We start from the raw sequence: 19,879 nt of genomic DNA, 5'->3' as shown, positions 1-19,879 counted from the left end.
CACAAGCAGGGGGAGTGGGAGAGGAAGAAGCAGGCTCATAGCGGAGGAGCCTGATGTGGGGCTCGATCCCGGAACGCCGGGATCATGCCCTGAGCCGAAGGCAGACGCTTAACCGCTGTGCCACGCAGGCGCCCCAAGGTCTTGACTTCTAAATAGTTTTTGCAGATAAAGTACTATTCTTTTCAAATATGAAAAAATTCTGAGAGCTATTTACACTATAGTTGATTTTAGGTGTTGTCATGTTACTTACAAGATTTTTTTTCCTGGTAACTGAAGCTTATAAGATTTTGAAATGTGTTTAATTTTTTTATATAGCTCCACCAAGTATGTTGGTGAAGGATGAATATGTTCATGACTTTGAGGGACAGCCATCATTATCCACTGAAGGGCATTCAATTCAAACCATCCAGCATCCACCAAGTAATCGTGCCTCAACGGAGACATACAGCACCCCAGCTCTGTTAGCTCCATCTGAGTCTAATGCTACCAGCACCACCAACTTTCCCAACATTCCTGTGGCTTCCACAAGTGAGTAGTAGAATCAAATGTAGTCAGTGAGTTGATCTCACCCTCTTTAATATTTATATGTAATAATTATATCTACTTGGAGGAAAACTCCAAGTAAGTAAAAATTGAAAGTAGTGTGGTATGTTTTATAGGAAAAAAATATTAAATAGGTTTTTCAGTTGGTCCTGGAAAAAATCGTGTTTGTAATTTACTTAAATGTTTTTATGTTGATGTACAGTCACTTGGAATTAAGTAACGACTTTGATTATAATAGTGATTTAAATTAGCGGTCTAATTTGTACTTTCTCTGCTATTACATGCAGAAGTAAGAATCGTCTTGCAGTTTCAGGTGTGTTCTAGAAAAGTGTTTAAGTAGCTAACAAGTAGTTTTGGACCAAGATGTTTATAAAAATCAAAAAGCATATAGTCAAATTGTACACTTTCCTTTAATCAGGGTTTCTTTTGTGCTTATCTGGCAGAACATTACTTAGAAGTCATTTCACTCTCCCATTGTACAAACTTAGAAAAGGGATCTTGACAAAGTTGTTTATAACATATATCCCTCAAGATAGACATTAAGTATTTTAGTCAATTTTGAAATAAAGCTAAATTCTAAGTATCTATTATTATTATTATTATTGTTGTTATTTTTAACCAAGGTGTCTTTTTCAAAAAGATTCTTTCCATGATAGAGATGCCATTTTCTTTGCCACATTATAGAGGCAGAGGGCTATTAGGTTTATCTTTTCTTTGGGCCTGATCAAGGCAATAATGACTGTTCTGTTAATATTGCTGTTTATTTTCACCATTGCCAAAGGTTGCACAGTTTGCTGTTTGGCAAGTGGAGTTGTTTTTCTTTTTTTTCTTTTTTTTTTTTTTTTTTTAAGCTAACTACAGAGCAGGGTCTTGGCATGTGTGTAGTTATTTGTACCTGGTTGCTAAAGAGATTGTATCTAAGCCCACATCAGCAGTAGATTGTTGATAGATCTGGGATGGTACTTTATTAGCAGCTACCAAAGGGAGCACTATTCTATTTACTTTAATGTCAGATCAGATTCAAAATAGAAATTTGATCTTTGGAATAAATAGAGGACTGATTTCTCTAGTTGAGTTTATAAGTATGGTATATCAAATATCGTCCCTTTAATTCATTTCGTCTCTTCAAAGCAATATATTTTGAAATTGCTACATGAAATGACAGTCTCACCATAGACAGCATATTCTAAGTGGAGTTTATAGGTTAAGCACATACTTTAGAACCTGGACCCTCTTAATCACTTAGTGCTTCTGTTATCTATCTACTCTTTTTTAACCAATTTGGGAATATAGTTGACAGAGTGGTCAGTGATGGAGAATGAAAGAAAGCACATTACAGCCACCCAAGCACAGGTTAGTGAGAGCGCAGCCACTTACTACTTCTGTTGATATTATCTGGAGAATGAATTTGCAAGCCTTTGTTGATGCTTGCTAAAGTAGCTTAAATGTTCTATCCCCTGGAATCAAATCCTGTTGAAAACCAGAAAAAGTGGTATTAGTGAGATTCCAGTAATTTTTCTTGGTATTCTTTGGATATATTTTTATAATTGAATAGATGATTATTTTTAGAATTTGTCACAAAATGTTCTTGTAGATCTCAAAATGTGTCTTGATAGAATTAAAAAAAAAAGAAAAAAATTGGACTAAAACAGGAATTTGAAGACTATTTCAGATGAGCTGGTATAGTTGTATTATTTAATTTCATTTTATATGCTTGGAATTGTGTAATGGAAATATTCAGTACAGATAACCACAGTGGGCTACTTTATAGTCTGTGTTCATTTGGCACTTGGATATCTTCAGGTTTTCTTTCTAAATATCTGTAAATTCAAATAATTTCATTTCACCTGTAGTGACACTTTTTATAAGTTAGTTAAGAGTCTGTGGCATGCATAGTTGTTAAAAGCAAGAGTAAAAATATAATTAACATTTAAAGATAACTTGGAAAAAATTTGGGGGATGAGTAGGGACGGAGGTTGCTAAAAACATTTTTAAAAGTAAATAATTTGGGGATTATTGCAATAATCTCTTTAACTTTTAATTTTATAATCCTCACCTTAAGAAAATGTGATTTGCAGAGAGATTTAAAGTGTTCCTTTTCCTTGATGCTTGGAGCAATCGTGTCCTTTCCTTTCTTCTATCTATATGCCGATTTAGATGAGATAAGATTGAAGTGATGCCAGTGATAACAGTTAGAAATTTCAGTGCTTTCCATATGCGATAAAGTTGACTTAATTAATGCGTGCTTGAAGAAATCAAGCTTTTTCCACTTAAAAAAAAAGCCTTAAAAATGTAGGTTGTTGGGGCACCTGGCTGGCGTGATCGGTGGAGCATGTGACTCTTGATCTCAGGGTCTTGGGTTTGAGTCCCAGTTTGGGGGCATAAATCACTTAAAAAAATAAAAAATAAGATAAAATCTTAAAAAGTGAGTCAGTAAGCAATATTATAAAATGGTTTTGAGTAGACTAGAAACCAGACAGATCTTACTCCTCCTGGTATATTACATATAGAAAGGGTAACTAATTTCCTGTCAATCCAAGAAGGTTGTGGTGTTCTTGGAAGGAAATAATTTTTGGTTTTTAAAAGTACATGAAAAAATTGCAAAGTAGACCTATAGTTTGTTGTTGTGGTTTTTGTTTTTTGGTTTTGTTTTTCTTTTCTTTTCTCCTTTTTTACTAGCAATGCTCTATTGATTGAACAGTGGAGCTTGACCTTTTCTAAACTTCACCTTACCCATCACATTCCATTTAAAATATTTGCCTGCTCTGCTTTTCTTTGATCAAACTCTAGCATTTTGCCATTACCAGTACCAGTGCTGATAATAATGAATTTCCAGTTTTCAACATTTTTTTGAGCCTGGACTTTTAGAGTCCTAATCAGAAAGGTCCAGACCTACATGGCATGGCCAGGGATGAGCTAATGTACTTCCGAAGTTGTTATGATAGACTAGACTTACAGTGGGATTTTGCTGGCATTTGAAGAATATTTATGAAGGAAAAGTCCTCTAAAATTAGCTAGATATTACTTAAAGTAGAACAGTTTTGGACATTTTCAAGTTAAGGTTTGCCTTCATAGATGACTTTAGGGTTGGTTATTTTATAGTCCATGGACGAGTTTCATTTTTTGCCCATCTTTATAGTTGTGATTATCAGATTTAATTGGTCCTTCATTTACTGTATAAAAACATAGGATTGCATCGATAAATGTACCGTATTAATGTCTTCTTGTTCCTCTAGGTCAGCCTGCCAGTATACTGGCGGGCAGCCATAGTGAAGGATTGTTGCAGATAGCTTCAGGGCCTCAGCCAGGACAGCAGCAGAATGGATTTACTGGTCAGCCAGCTACTTACCATCATAGTATGTACATACTTTTTAAAATCTTTTAAGTAGTTGAGAAAAAATAGGCAGACTTTCTAAAAGCAAATTAATCCATGTGGGCCTTAATTTTTAGACAGCACTACCACCTGGACTGGAAGTAGGAGCGCACCATACACACCTAATTTGCCTCACCACCAAAACGGCCATCTTCAGCACCACCCGCCTATGCCGCCCCATCCCGGACATTACTGTAAGCTCTTGTTTTTGTTGTAAGGGCCTTTTCTTTTGGAGACCTGGTTTTCTAATTTTTTTTCATGTTTTTACATCTTTTATTCATCTTACAATTTAGTTTCATTAAATGATTACTGCTTTTCAGCATTTTTGGTAAACAGTATTATTTACTTTTTAGAGTTTGGTTATCATACTTTTGTTTTAGAGGAGTGATGTTTACTAAATACATTTATTTCTCTGTTGCTGATGTTTCATTAACACCACATTGATTTCCATTCATTTGTTTGTTTGCTTTGTATATGTTCCTAGATCTCATGTATATCTGTATATCCACCCTAAGTGGATTGAAACCCCTTGAGTGTCAAGATCTCAAGGTTTCCCTCATCATTACTATTCAGCATACTGTAGACACTTAGATATTGAATCTGTCATTACTCTGTGCAGGCTTGATTGGGAGGGAGACTCTACTGATACTCGTAGCTTGTAGTTTCAGGCAGAAGAGGAACATTGTTCATCTGGTTTAGTGAAGTCAAGAGCATAAATTTTTTTTTATGTATTAAATTCCTTTTCCTCCATTATAAGATTAATAATGCCAAAGAAAACTTGGAAGATACAGAAAAGTGTAAATAAGAAAATAAAAATTACACAGAGTCCTCCTACCTAGAGATATCTACTTCTAATATTTTGTCATATTTTTTCTTCCAGTCATATAAATGGGTGTCTATACACTTGGGAGGGAAAAGATCATACTGTGTGTATATTGTTGAATTCTTCTTGTTTTCAATTATGTTACTATTTTTCCATGTCTTAGAGAATATAATTTTTTATGGCTGCCTGGCCCAGCGTAGTGGTTAAGGTGCTGAGTTTGGACCCTTAACTAGCTGTGTGACCATTGGCAAGTTACATAACCCTCACTAAGCCTTAAGAGTAACAATAGTATCCATCTCAAGGAATGCTGTAAAAAGTAAATGTAATAATTCTTGTGAAGTGTTTATCACAGTGTTTTAATACTTAATAATCTCTTAGTTATCTAAGCTACTGTTCCATTATGTAAATATCCTTAATTTAATAAACCTTAAACACTTGTTTTTAGAATGGACCTAACAATTTGAATTATTATTATTTATTGCATTGTAAATTATACTCTATCACATTACATGAATAATTCATTTATAATTTACATTAAATTTTCCATGTACAATTATTGTAAATTGCTAATAGCACTTGGCACATAGGATTAAAATGTTAGCTCTTAAATATCCACAAAAGTAACTCAGGAGTATTTGCTTATTATAAAGTAATCTAAACAAAGCTTTTAAATTTTTAGACACTGCATAAGCTTGATCTAAACAACTCCTAAGGTACATTAGTTATATTTAAGTAAGGTTTATTAAAAGTTTTAGCATTGGAAAACTTTTAATAAATAAAAATGGGATTTTTATTGTCTTTTCTTTAGGGCCAGTTCACAATGAGCTTGCATTCCAGCCTCCCATTTCCAATCATCCTGGTAAGTGCATTTCAACATTGATTCCCTATATTTAGATTTTCTTTAGAGTAATTAAAACACACACACAAACACACACATTTTAGTATAATTACAGAGTAACCTAACTTTTTAGATAAGTATAATACTCCTTATCGCATTAGCTAATCAACAGTTTACAGTAGCCGATATAGTCACACATAGGGTGTCCATATTTGATTCTTTTTAACTGTTTGGAAGAAAAGACAAGAACTGTTTGGTTTTTTTTTTTTTGTTTCAGCTAAAATATGAAGTTACAAAATGCTGGTTTTAGCATTGAATGCATAAATATGCAGCAGAAGAAAACTAGGTTTCAAAATAGAACAGCTGTAAAACTGTAGCTTAAAAAGCCAGGGAAGAATCTCAAGTAGATGCTGAAAATAAAAATAATTCACTGTATCTGTTTTAGAAGATAGATTCAGGAATTTCTAGTTAATTGGGATTTTTAGAAACTTTGATTAAATAATCTTCAAGGGAGTAAATAAGTAGATTTCCTCAATTTAGCGTTTGAATATATATCTTCTTAAACTTCAGAAGTAATAAAACAAAATTTAAATAAAATACTGAGGGCTTCTTAGCATAAACGTAGGATTTTGATTTTTTTCCCCCTATCCCTTTATATCTACTTTTCTTAGAGTAAAAAGTTGCAAATATTTAATTTCCACTCATCACTTAATTTTCCCCCCAATTAAAAATAATGTTTTATTATGAGGAATTTTAGACATATACCAAATATCAGACACCCCCCCCCCCCCATATAGTCATCCCTCAGTTTCAGCTATTATCAGCTGAGGGCCAGTCTTCTCATTCATACCCTCACCTATTATTTTGAAGGAAATCCTATAAAATTGTTTTGTGTGTGTGTGTGTGTGTATATATATATATATACACATACATATATGTTATATATATATGTTATGTATATGTTATGTATAACATATATATAAGCATATATTTCCAATAAAAACTTTTTAAAAACATAACTACAATAAGCCTAATAATCAGTTTTAAGGATAACTTAACAGGTCTTCAAATAGATCTACATAATTTTCTTAAGCAGTGTTCTGTTTGTTATTTTTTATCTTCTAACGTTTCTTCCAGATGTTAAAAAAAACCCAAACCATTGAGGGTAAGATTTTTAAGCTTGTAACTCTTCTCATATTTCAGTTTAAGAGATTTAAAGAGTTTCTGAATCAAAAGACCAAATTGCTTTACAGTGATCGCATCAGAATATGAGAACCAGTTTTACCAAGCTCACCAGCATGGGTGTGATAGTTTGATAGACTTTTTTTGATTTAGGAGGCAAATAATATTTGTTTTGATGAGAAGAAAAATGCTATGGGTGGGGCAGAAATACTTTTTAACCATACATAATTACTAGTTAAATAATCCACTTTAGTAGATTATCTGTATGTTATTTGTGTATTGTGGCTTTAAACATTTTTTAGGGTTACGGAGCCTTGCCTTTTTATAAACATTTTTTTTTTTTTTTAAAGATTTTATTTACTTATTTGACGGAGAGAGAGACAGCCAACGAGAGAGGGAACACAGGCAGGGGGAGTGGGAGAGGAAGAAGCAGGCTCCCAGCGGAGGAGCCTGATGTGGGGCTCAATCCCAGGGCCCAGGATCACGCCCTGAGCCGAAGGCAGACACTTAATGACTGAGCCACCCAGGTGCCCCTTTTATAAACATTTTTATTGAGAAATATACAGAAAAGTATATAAAACAACTAGACGTACAGTCTTATGAATAATTGAAGCGAACACCTTGGTAACCACCACCCAGATTGAAAACTAAAATTTGCAACACCCCTAGAAAACTTCCCATTCCTTGCATTTTGTTTCAGTCAAAAACTTTTCTTCATATCTATTTTTGGATATGCACTGTTCTGCTTTTTGTGGATACTATTTTTTTTTTGCTCTTTGAAAGTGATGAATGCATCACTAGGCAGTCTAGTTCAGTAGATTGATTTTACTTGTTTTTGAAATCATATAAATGAAATCATATCAGAATCTTAATTTGTGAATAAACATATTGTGATAAGGGGGAAATCTAGAGTCTTAAGAATAAGAATTTTTTCTGGCTTCAAGGCAGCATCATTGAGAGTCAGTAGTGGTTCCTGGCACGTTGGGGGGCCTCATTGTCCTTATGGCTTAGTGGAAGGTGGTCTGCAGGAGGGAGGATAACCAGAGCTCAGAAGAAAGACCTACCCTGGGGCGCCTGGGTGGCTCAGTCGTTAAGTGTCTGCCTTTGGCTCAGGGCGTGATGCTGGCGTTCTGGGATTGAGCCCCACATCAGGCTGCTCTGCTGGGAGCCTGCTTCTTCCTCTCCTACTGGCCCTGCTAGTGTTCCCTCTCTCACTGGCTGTCTCTCTCTCTGTCAAATAAACAAATAAAATCTTTAAAAAAAAAAATGAAAAAGAAAAAAGAAGAAGAAAGACCTACCCTGAATGAAATGAAGGTGAGGTTGGAAATGGTTGCATTTAGCTGGTTATTTGGACTCAGTTTGGTTTCAGCAATTGCTTTTGGCTTCTTGATAGATTTTTCATTCTTCTTGTGGTAGAACTGATGTTGAGGTCTAACAGCTCCTGGTGGTTAGGGAATAGCATTAACTAGTTATGAGGATACACATCTGGAATACCCCCCATTGGCATGAAAGCTTTTGTCTATGAGTAGAACAGGAAGTGACTTAATGGTGAGAATGATCCTGAAAGGTCTCTGAGTGGTTGTGAGAAGGGATTAGCTCTCTGCATACACCTTTAGTGGAGTCAGCTGGTTGGAACTCTTTGGCAGAGAAAGTGAGAGAACACAAGCAAGGGGAGCAGCAGAGAGAGAGGAAGAAACATGCTCCCCGCTGACCAGGGAGCCCAGTGTAGGGCTCTATCCCAGGACCCTGGGATCATGACCTGAGGCGAACTGACCGAGCCCCACCCAGGCACCCCTCTAGTATTTTTAATTCTACTAAATTACAGTTGTTAGTTTACAGCTTTGCAATCTTGTTTCATAAATGAACAGAAAAGAAAACAAAACTAGTATTTGTTTTAGGTGTCTGATCAATGCAGCGCCTTAAGGTCCTAATAAGAAATGCTAAAATATCCTACCACAGACTTAGGGCCATTTAGATAGGAAATAAGCCTACACCTCTGAATATGTAAAATATTTGAAATAATGAAATACCACCAATATATAGTGAATCTATTTTGAAAAATGATTTTTGAAGACAGTTACAGATGTTTTTAGAAATAGAAGTAATATAAATTGTAGAAAATGAAAATAATTATCGGTCATTACCTTGGTGTTAAGGATTTCAGATAGGTCATATACTTGGTGATTTTTATGCGTTGACTTTGATAACTAAGTTGAAAAAATTTTTGGAAAAAGTCATTTTATTTCTTTTTTATGGACTCTGTTTTTGCTTTTTCTTAAAGCTGAGGTATATTCATTGAATTATGTATTGATGACAAATTAAAGTGAAGACTTTCCTCAGTGTCTATAAGGTGGTTTTGGTAATTCACAAATGGGTTCAAAATCCATAGATTTCCATATTCAGGTTATATTCTAGTACTTAGGAACTACCTACTATTCAAGAGAGTGCCTTTATGTGTCGATAAAAGATTCTGTAGGGCATCTTATTCAGATCTAAATAATAAAAGAAATAATTCATAATGAGTCTCTTGGACACTTCAAGTTACTTCTTGAATGACTTTATTTCAGAAATTGAAGACAATGTCTTCGAGACTGTATTTTTCAATGTAATTGTGCTTTATAATACATTTCCCCATTATAAAAAAATATTTAGCTTAAGTTCTTTTATTGTAAAAAAAAAAATTCATGTTGTTATCTCAGTCTTTTAAAAACCTTTTCTCTGGCCAGCGGTGAGTAGTCTTATCATGAAACGTTCATGAAACCTGCTCAACTTTACTAATTGAGCAACAAGAAGCTAAAAATATCAACATCAGCAAGCACATAACAGTCCCACTCACTTTCGTATGAATTGGGACATTAAGAAACTCTCTGAACTGAGTAATTTCATCCTGCTGTTAGTACTGGTTTTGAGAAGCTGCAGGCTTGTCACTTAATATGACATTTGGTCCTTGGAGCAAAAGAGCAAAGAGAGATCTACAAAGTCTTAATGAGTGTTTCCTGTTACCTTCTCCTGTTTAAAAAAAAAAAAAAAAGTTTCTTCCTGGCTGTTTAGCAAATTGAGAGTGGAGTAGAGAAGTTTTTCACATGATGTATTGTATCCCAGCACTTCCAAGTGTTCTGGAACCTACTTAGATTACTTCTAGTTCTCTGTCTTCACAGATAGTAACCCCCCTTCCTCTTGCTTTCTTAGGCCCTAATAATCTCTTAACAGGTGGTTGTTTTTTCCTCCCTGGTCTAATGGTGTGCAGTTCTGATTCTGATGCCAGTTTCTGTTAACGTCAAGTTTCTTAAAACTCTTCCTCTCAGTACTAGCAAGTCAGCTCATTCAGAGATGCAGCTTTATGTACCCATCATTGTTGTATGGTGTCTGAGACATTAGGCAAACAAACAAAAACCCCTTTGGTGACTTGAAAATAATAAAATAAAGTTTAAGTGCAGTTGCAAATGTTACAATTTATGATGATTACAAGCACAGAGATTATATACAACTCTCTTTTTCTCTTCTGAATTGACTCTCATGGAAAAAGGTTGCGAACCGTGGCACTGCACTTCTGCTTAGTGTTCCTCTGAACTAGGAAATGCATGTACTTGGGCCTTATTTTCTTACCCAGCATTATAAACATTCATGACTTCAGGGCATTGTTTGTAACAGAACTTACTGTTTGGATTTTTTAAAGACCCCTTTAAATGCTATTACTGTTTTTTTCTTCTAGAACATTGGGTAATTGTTATCTTGTCTTAGACAACCTCTTTAGTTTTAGCTTCAACTAATATAATATACCTGTCAGTTTTGTTTGCTGAAGTTTTTTGTTCATAGCATATTGGGATGTCTTTAATATAGAATAACTTCAAAAATATTGCAAAACTGGTTTTTAAAGAAGGGACTTCCGTATATCCCTACTTTTTCATGTTTTAATGATAACGAAAAATATCTAAAGAAATGTTAAGTATTTGTGATTAGTTGATTTGATCTGTGTGGCAGAACATTTGAATTGTTAACGTTTTTGAATCACCATTTTCATGTGGTCTGTTTTATTTGTTCTTCATTGAAAAATACTTTCTTCCTTCACAACATTTTGAGAAGCAATTGAATTAGGTTTTACAAGATTTTAAAAAATATATATTTTATTTATTTGAGACAGAGAGAGAACACAAGTGGGAGGAGGAGGGGCAGAAGAAGAGGGACAGCAGACTCCTTACTGAGCGGGGAGCCAGAAGCGGGGCTCCATCCCAGGACCCTAAGATCATGACCAGAGCAAGAGTCAGATACTTAACTGACTGAACTTCCCAGGCGCCTCAGATTTTACAAGATTTTTGTTTTTTTAAAGATTTTATTTACTTGTCAGAGAGAGAGAGAGTGCGCACAAGCAGGGGGAGCAGCAGACAGAGGGAGAAGCAAGCTCCCTGCTCAGCAAGGAGCCCGATGTGGAACTTGATCCCAGGACCCTGGGATCATGACCTGAGCCAAAGGCAGAGCTTAAACGATTGAGCCACCCAGGCGTCCCTGCAAGATTTTTAAAATATATTTTAAGAATTAATCATATTTCATTTTAAGATATTTTGGGAGTTTGAAAAGATCTATTTTTTGTCATTCTAAGTATCTACAGATTGTTGAAAGTTTTATTGCTGCAAATTCTAGTTTTAGTCAAAGTTCATAAAGAGCACATTGAGAAGCAGAAAAATAATTGGTTTATCAACAGAAAACTTTATTCTCTAATAAGTGACACTGGCCTTTTCCCCCCTTAAATATGTCATCCATTTTTACTCCAGGGCCTTTGCATTTGCTTTCTTCTTGAAATGTTCTCTTCACAGTCTTTACATAAATACATGGTTTTTCAGATTTCACCTTTTTGGATAGGATGTACCCCTGCCATCTAGTCTGAAGGATTCTTTCCAGTCATTTTCTGTCCCACACCCCATTTTATTTTCTTCACAGTGTTTATCATTACTGGAGTCACCTATTTATTTATTTCCTTATTTGTCTGCCTCTGCATCTCTGCGAGAATAGGGACAATAGCTATCTTATTTTTATCGCTGTGTACGTCGTGCCTAGAATAATTCCTAGATACTCTCTCTATATATATCTGTTAAATTAGTTAAAAAAGGAAAACCAAATAATTTCCATGTATGTTATCTCTTTGTAAAACTAGTTGTATTCAAACAAAAATTAGAAATACTTGATCAACCATATTTGCAAACTACACCAAATAGTGCCCTCCCCCCCCCCCGATCATTTAGAGTTTTTTAAATCATTTATTGTTGTTCAAATGAATACATTAAATACGCCTGCAAAGTTAAACTTGTAGTAGTTAACATGAATCGACTTCACTAAAAATACAGACAAGTGACCTTTCACCCAAGAGATAGTTGAGAATTCTTGTTCACAGCAACTGTATAGTGGAGTGTAATTAACTTTGACTCTAGTCCAGGATGGCTGACTTGCTTATACCCTTTCTCTCAATTAGGAATCTATAAAAGTATGTCATAAATTGATATTACTCAAGAACACTTCCCCGGAATATGTCTTAGAGTCAGTGTGTTTTAAAAAAAAAAAGTTCAGACTATATAGAAAATATGTGCAGTCAAATGAAACATGGTGATAATTTATTTTAGAATCTGATTACTTCTTTAAATTCCGAGTTGGCTGAGTTCTTTGAGGTAAGAACCAATTTTCAGATTTTAAAAATGACTAGAAGTTTCAAAAATGCTTAGGTACTGAGCTGAAAAATGGAAGACATGGAAGTGCCTACTTTTTAATGCATTGTCATTTTAATCAAATTCTTTTGGGTGCTTTTCAGATGCCTTTCCCCTTCCTTCACCGTTTCTTTTAGGAAAAGCTTTGTCTTAATGGGATGAACATGAATGCCGTATATCTTTCTTACATGGGTAGATGTTCTCTCCTCTTTACCTCCTGTAGCTCCTGAGTATTGGTGTTCCATCGCTTACTTTGAAATGGATGTTCAAGTAGGAGAGACATTTAAGGTTCCTTCAAGCTGCCCTATTGTTACTGTTGATGGATATGTGGACCCTTCTGGAGGAGATCGCTTTTGCTTGGGTCAACTCTCCAATGTTCACAGGACAGAAGCCATTGAGAGAGCAAGGTATTGTTGATTGTGTAGTTATTTTAAAACTTGAACATAGTACATTGTCATTTATTCGAAGGTACGTTTTTCAATGTAGATTTATAAGATTTTGAATATAGATAAAGGTCATCTTGAAAATTCAGAATTTGTAAGCATTGCATTGTAATTATAGATGTTTTGTTATTTTAAATATGGTAAAAATGGTCTTTTGTTTAAGTTAGTGACGTTTCTATGTTTTGAATAGTAAACGAGACCTTTTGGTATCCAGTTTGAAACAGGTTTGTATTTCCTCTTATCGTATATTATTTCTACAAATCTATTGAGAGGAAATAACATAAAGTGAGGACATGTTTCCGCAAGTATTGTTTATAATGTTGGAGAAATGATAATAAAAGGGAAATGGTTAAGTAAATTTTGATGAACTTTTTCATGTATTAAAATGTTGATTAAAAGTTTATATAGTGAATGTAAATGCTTAAGATGAAATATTACAGGAAAATATGCATAGTTTTAGGTACTATATGATCTCAGATTTTTAAGGAAGTGTGTGTGTGCTTAATCATAGCTCTATCACTAGCTATGTGACTTTGGCAAATTACTTACTCTCTAAGCCAGTGCTGTCTGATAGAATTTTCTGTGATGAAGGAAATAGTTTATACCTGTGCTGTTCACTGCAGTAGTCATAGGTGGCTACATTAAAATATGGCTGTTGAGTTGTGTATATGACTCACGTGATTAACTGAATTTTGTAATTTAAATGGGCACATGTAGCCAGTAGCTGTTGCTTTGGACAGTGTAGCTGTAAGCTTTTATATGCCTTAGTTTCATCATTTTTAAAATGGTAATAATAGTATTTACTTCACTGAATTGTGAAGGTTAAGTGAGAATTTACATTAAATATTTGGTACACAGTAAGCGTTATATATATATATGCTCATCATTATTATGTATGAATGAGATATTAAAAAAAGAAATATACAAAAATGTTAACAATGGGTATCTTTCAGTTATGGTGTTATATAACATCTTTTATTTTTAAAAAAAATTTTAATATTTGGTATGCTGTATAATCTGAACCAAAACTTAAATAGTTATCAAAACAAAATGTGATTCCCTTTTTCTTCCTAAGGTTGCACATAGGCAAAGGTGTACAGTTGGAATGTAAAGGTGAAGGTGATGTTTGGGTCAGGTGCCTTAGCGACCATGCAGTCTTTGTGCAGAGTTACTACTTAGACAGAGAAGCTGGGCGTGCACCTGGAGATGCTGTTCATAAGATCTACCCAAGTGCATACATAAAGGTTAGTTGCAGTTTTACTCAAACATTTTAGACTTAGAAAGCTCTGTTTGTTGTTTAAAGAATTGAGATGGAGATGGGAGGAGAAGAAAAATGTCTTTCTTATGTGTTAAATAATCAGAAATTATGTTTGTGTATAAAACACATTTCCTGGGGCATTTATTGACATGATTTGCTATATCTAGTTTTATGGTTGCATTCATGCCCTATTGTTTTATTAATAAATTTGTTAAATGTTTTAGAGTAATAACACAGGCACTTGAAAATATTGAGTGAAATCTCCAAATTTGTATTCCTTTGATACATGATAGGTAAAAATCAGACTCTAGAAATTTATCTTAGCCAGTCTTCAGGATTGTATGGAGGGAAATTCTAAAATTAATAGCTTTTCAAATTAAGAACCTGAGAAATGAAAAATTCTTCAGTACCAGGTTTTTAAATGTTGTGTTTTGTGCATTAAATGAGTTTTATTTATTATTTTGCATATTAAGCCTGAGGTGTTTATCATTTATTCAGCTCATTTCAATTTTAGTTTATAACATACACTGCTTTTGAAAGAAAGATAGTTGGAATTAGAAAGCCTAAATATATTTTTAATTTCAGATTTTTTACAGTCATCCTAAGCATCTTCATTGTTTGGCCATTGTAAATTAGTGGATTTAAATGTAACCCATCACTTATTCCCAGGAAATTGCTTAGCGTACAAATAATATAGTCAAACAGCATATACAGAAATGGAATTAATTGCTTGATGGCCTCACAACAACAAATCCAGTATCTCATTTTCAGTTACTGCAGTTAGTTAAAAAGGATATAGGGATCTTTTTTTAAAATGAAACTTTCAAATACGTCAAGTATAGGGAAAATAACAAACCCTCGTGTACTCACCATCCAGCTTCAACAGTCATCAGCATTTTATCAATCTGTATTGTGTTTATCACTGTACTGTTTTCTCCAGTAATTTAAAGCCAATTCCAAATATTATATTAGTTCACTCACAAAATACTCTTGTGTGAATTGCTAATTGGTAAGTATTTTTAAAAGACATAATCACAATGCTATTTATCACACCTAACAAAATTAACAGTAATTCCCTGTTGAAAGTCTTGACAATAGAGAATCTTTATAGTTTTGATTTGTTAGAACAATGAATAGTATAGAACAATAAAATATTAAAATACATTTATTGATATATTTATGATGTCGAAGTGTTGATTATTAAACAATATATAGAATGTGATCTTATTTTTATAAAGAAATAATATCAAGGATATTTGTATTCATTTATATATATACCTACAAGTCTAGAATCATGTACACATTGTCTTACCAGGAATTTTCTCTTGGAGGTGGAATTATCTTCATTTGCATTTTCCATTTTTTCCACAAGGAATTTTAGTTATTTGTGCTTTATTGTTATTTGTAAGTGGTGTTGGATTTCCTTATATGCTTTGCAATCTATTTTATGTTGGTTGGCAATTTTGTCTTAAGAGAATTAATTCATCTTATTTTTTATTTTTTTCCTCCCTGTTATTGCTTCTCCCTATAGGGCAGTTTTGCCTTAGTCTGGCACCCTGGGATCCACATCTCAGAACCAATTCTTATATTTAGGAGGTAGAGGAATTTTGTCCCATGAGGAAATTGAGTTCCAATCCCCAGGTATGCTCAGGGCCTAATTCCTATTACATAGGTTTCTGATGCTTATCTCTGCCACGGGCAAGAATTTTATTCCTAGGTGCATTTCCGAATTAGCTGTCAAAGTATTTTACCAGCACTTAATTCATGGGCAGGTACCCAGTTGCAGCCCTCAGAGAGCCTGGCTATTGTCTCTTTCCATATTACTATAAGAAGTCAGATTATTAACCTCTACACCTTTTTTTGGTCTTGGTACCCCAAGTACCTCCTGTCTTTAGATCCTGCTTTCCACTGTAGATTTTGTTTATCCATCATCAGTAGGTGGACACATGGATTATTTCCACTTTTTGGCTATTATGAATAATGCTGCTCTGAACATTCATGTACAGGATTTTAGGTAGATGTTTGTTTTCCTTTTTTTGTATGTATACGTAGGAGTGGATTTGCTGGATCATAAGGTTGATTTTGTGTTGAACATTTTGATGGACTGCCATACTGTTTTCCCAAGTGGCTATATGCCATCTTATATTTCCACCAGCAATATATATATGAGAGTTGCAGTTTCTCTGTACTCTGATCAACACTTCTTATTATCTGTCTTTTTTATTTTAGCTATCTTAGTGGATGTGAAGTGGCATCTCATTGTGGTTTTAATTTGCCCTAATGGCTAATAATACTGAACATCTTTTCATGTGTTTATTAGCCATTTGTATATCTTTTCTGGAGAAATATCTATCCAGATCTTTTGCCCATTTTTACATTAGGTTTTTTTGTCATTTTATTATTGAGTTGTAAGAGCTTTTTATATATTTTGGGTATCAGTCCCTTATCAGATATATGATTTGTGCATATTTTCTTCCATTCTTTGGCTTGTCCTTCATTTCACTTTCTTGATGGTATGATTTGCAGCACGAAAATTTTTAATTTTGATGTAGTCCAACTTATCTATTCTTTGGTTGCTTTTGCTTTTGGTGACTTAGCTAAGAAACCATTGCCTAATCTAAGGTCATGAAGATTTACTTTGATGTTTTCTTCTAAGTGTTTTATAGTTTTAGCTCCTTAATTTAGGTCTGTGCTCCATTTTGAGTTAACTTGTGTGTATAGTGTAAGGAAGGGATCCAGCTTTGTTCTTTTGAATGAGAATATCCAGTTGTTCTGGCAACCATTTGTTGAAAACTGTTCTTTCCCTTATGAATTATCTTGACACCTTTGTTGAAATTCAGTTGACCTTGAATATAAAGGTTACTTCTGTGCTATCAATTCTATTTCATTGATCTGTGTGTGTGTGTGTGCGTGTGTGTGAGTGTGTGTGTGTTTGTATCCTTATGACAGTACTACTCTGACTAGATTACTGTAGCTTTGTGGTAAGGTTTGAAATTGGGAAGTGTGATCCAACTTTGTCCTTTCTCAGGATTGTTTTGGCTATTGATTGCTCTTTGTATTTCCTTGTGAGTTATACTATTGGCTTAAAGGATATATACTTGTAATAGTTTTTCTGTCCTTTGTGCTCATAGCAGAGAGAGAAGCTGTTCATGCATACCTACTCATCCATCTTGACTTGGAAATCTCTGGATTACTTGTGTAATTTGCAGTGAATGGACAGAGAACTATGGTGTTGATTATCTACTGTGTGTCAGATGGGAGTTATGAATTTATTTGATGTAGGGTCATATTTAAAACATTTGAGCTTTAAAAATGTGGACTCTTGTATATGTAAAGTAATTTCTAGGATTTTCAAATAAATGTAACATCTCTATTTTGGTACAAATGGCTCTTGAAAAGCCCCTGAGGTATGAGACATACCATCACTTGATAAAACATTGTCATGGATAGATTTTTATAGTAATCTCAGACTTTTGCCATGAACAATAAATAACTGTCTTGTGGGACATTTTAGTGGAGTGAAAAACAACATCCCATTTTTGTCATAATAACTGTTTAAGGTTTAAAAAGAATTATTTCTGTTTACCAAGCATATTGTTGTTCAGAAGAATCTCACTAGCCAGAAAGAGATGCAAGTATACGCTAAGTCTTAACCTTTGGCATTTTCTTCACATTTGAATTTTTTAGGCAGTAGTAACTGAAGATCTGTATAGTGCTGTTTAAATTGTCATATTCCCACCAGAGATAATATTACTGGAGTGAATTATATTTCAGATAACACAAACCTCTGGAAGGAGTGCCCACACGTTGGAAATATACCTCTCTCTAAACATGTGCACACAAACACATTTTTCTCTTCTTAATTAAAATGAAGAAAACGAAGGTTTGGAGAACCATGCTTTTTATTTTATAAACCAAGAAGCTAGAACTAAATTGTGGGGGGGATTTCTTCTAAGATGCTGATGTTTTTCCTTTCATCTTTCATGACATTCGTAGTCCTCTTACATTCATGAAAATCTGATCTAATGAATGGCATTTTATAGCTTTACATGAAGCAAAGGTTTGAATTCTAGGTGGCCTTGTTTTGCTTTCAAAAGTAAGATCTGTTTTGTTTTGTGGTGCTTACTCCTTGGCAGTCAGGTTTTTTAACAGCTTTATTGAGATATAATTCATATACCACGTAATTCACCCATTTAAATTGTACGATTCAGTGATTTTTAAAAATGTATTCACAGTTGTGCAACCATCATCACAATCAATTTCAAACATTTTATCACTCTAGAAAGGAACCGTGTACCCTTTAACTGTCATTCTTCAACCCCTCATTTCCCTCAGCGTTAGACAACCACTCATCTACTTTTTCTCTCTACAGATTTGCCTATTCAGAACATTTTGTGTAAATGAATTCATATAGTGTGGTCTTCTGTGACTTCTTTCACTGGGCATGTTTTCACACTTCTTCCACATAGCATATATCTGTACTTCATTCTTTTTATGGCGGAATAATATTCCATATACCACATCTTGTTTATTATCCATTCATCATTTGATAGATACAAGTTTCCACTTTTTGGCTATATTATGAATAATACTACTATGAATATTAGTGTGTACAAGTTTCTATGTGAATGTATGTCTTCATTTCTTCTGGATATATACCTAGGAGTGGAATTGCTGGATTATAAGGTAACATTGTGGCATTTTGAGGGACTGCCAGACTGTTTTCCAAAGTGGCTTAACCATTTTACATTCTCATCAGCAGTATGGGAAGGTTTCAGTTTCTCTACAGTCTCATCAACACTTGTTATTATGTCTTTTTGGTGTTAGCCATCATGGTGTGAGGTGTTGTCTCATTGTGGTGGTTTTTGATTTGCATTTTTCTGATGCTGTTGAGTTGGGTTTGTTTTTGTACACATATGTGTTAGGGGATGCTTCTAAACCACAGGTGGCCTAGGTTGAAGGTTACTATAATCTCAGCTTAAGTTGATTCTCAGTTACCATATATTTTGATTCTTACCTCCAGGTCCAGTAACTTAGCAGATTCTTAATGCAGTCTTATGTTCAGATGCCCAATATACCAACACAGTTATCTGTTTCTCCTTCTGGGTTACCAGTTCTTGGTGTTGATTTAAACTGAGAGTACTGTAATTAAGCCTTATATGTGAAAAATGCCAAAATTTTGAGTCCTGTTTGAAAGGCAGTGTCTTGAAGATGTTCACATTGAGCTTTATAAGACACTCGCCTGTGTTCAGTAATAGGTTTGTAATAAACTTAATTGAGAGTAACCATAGGAAACATGCTTAAATGAATGAAAATGATTAAGTCAGGAATGGTGATCAGAAATATCTTTTGGGAAGTGCCTGGGTGGCCTAGTTAAGTGTCTGCCTTCAGCTCAGGTCATGATCTCAGGGTCCTGGGATCGAGCCCCATGGTTGGGCTTTGGGCTCAGTATGGAATCTGCTTATCCCTCTCCCTCTCATGTTCTACCTCTCTCTCAAATAAATAAATAAAATCTTTAACAAAAAAAAAAAAAAAAGGAAGAAATCTATCTATCTGTCTGTCTATCTATTTATCTTTTGGATCTGATCCCAAAAGGATATTTAAACCTTTGGTTCCTTTGAATTGTCTTTACTAACAACTCAGTCAGATTCTGAAAGGAAGATGATTGCATTTCAATGATAGCGTTAATTTTGCCATCCAGTATAATAGATAAAAATATTATGGTT

General features: G+C 34.3%; 1 protein-coding gene across 5 annotated transcripts in view; it reads left to right on the top strand.

Moving 5' to 3' along the window:
• Positions 1-19,879, top strand: part of SMAD4 (SMAD family member 4) — a 99,813-nt gene that overhangs the window by 67,795 nt on the left and 12,139 nt on the right. For all 5 annotated transcript variants that reach the window (XM_026496331.4, XM_026496330.4, XM_026496332.4 and 2 more), the window contains 6 exons: positions 316-528; positions 3,780-3,899; positions 3,994-4,110; positions 5,548-5,598; positions 12,676-12,859; positions 13,971-14,139. In XM_026496331.4, coding sequence (XP_026352116.1) covers positions 316-528; positions 3,780-3,899; positions 3,994-4,110; positions 5,548-5,598; positions 12,676-12,859; positions 13,971-14,139 — 854 coding nt within the window. The remainder of the gene's footprint in view (positions 1-315; positions 529-3,779; positions 3,900-3,993; positions 4,111-5,547; positions 5,599-12,675; positions 12,860-13,970; positions 14,140-19,879) is intronic.

The sequence above is a fragment of the Ursus arctos genome, unplaced genomic scaffold (genome assembly GCF_023065955.2).
Source record: "Ursus arctos isolate Adak ecotype North America unplaced genomic scaffold, UrsArc2.0 scaffold_17, whole genome shotgun sequence".
In the NCBI taxonomy this organism is placed as follows: Eukaryota; Metazoa; Chordata; class Mammalia; order Carnivora; family Ursidae; genus Ursus; species Ursus arctos.
Note: the sequence above shows the minus strand (reverse complement) of the source record. Positions and strands in the feature narration are given on the sequence as shown.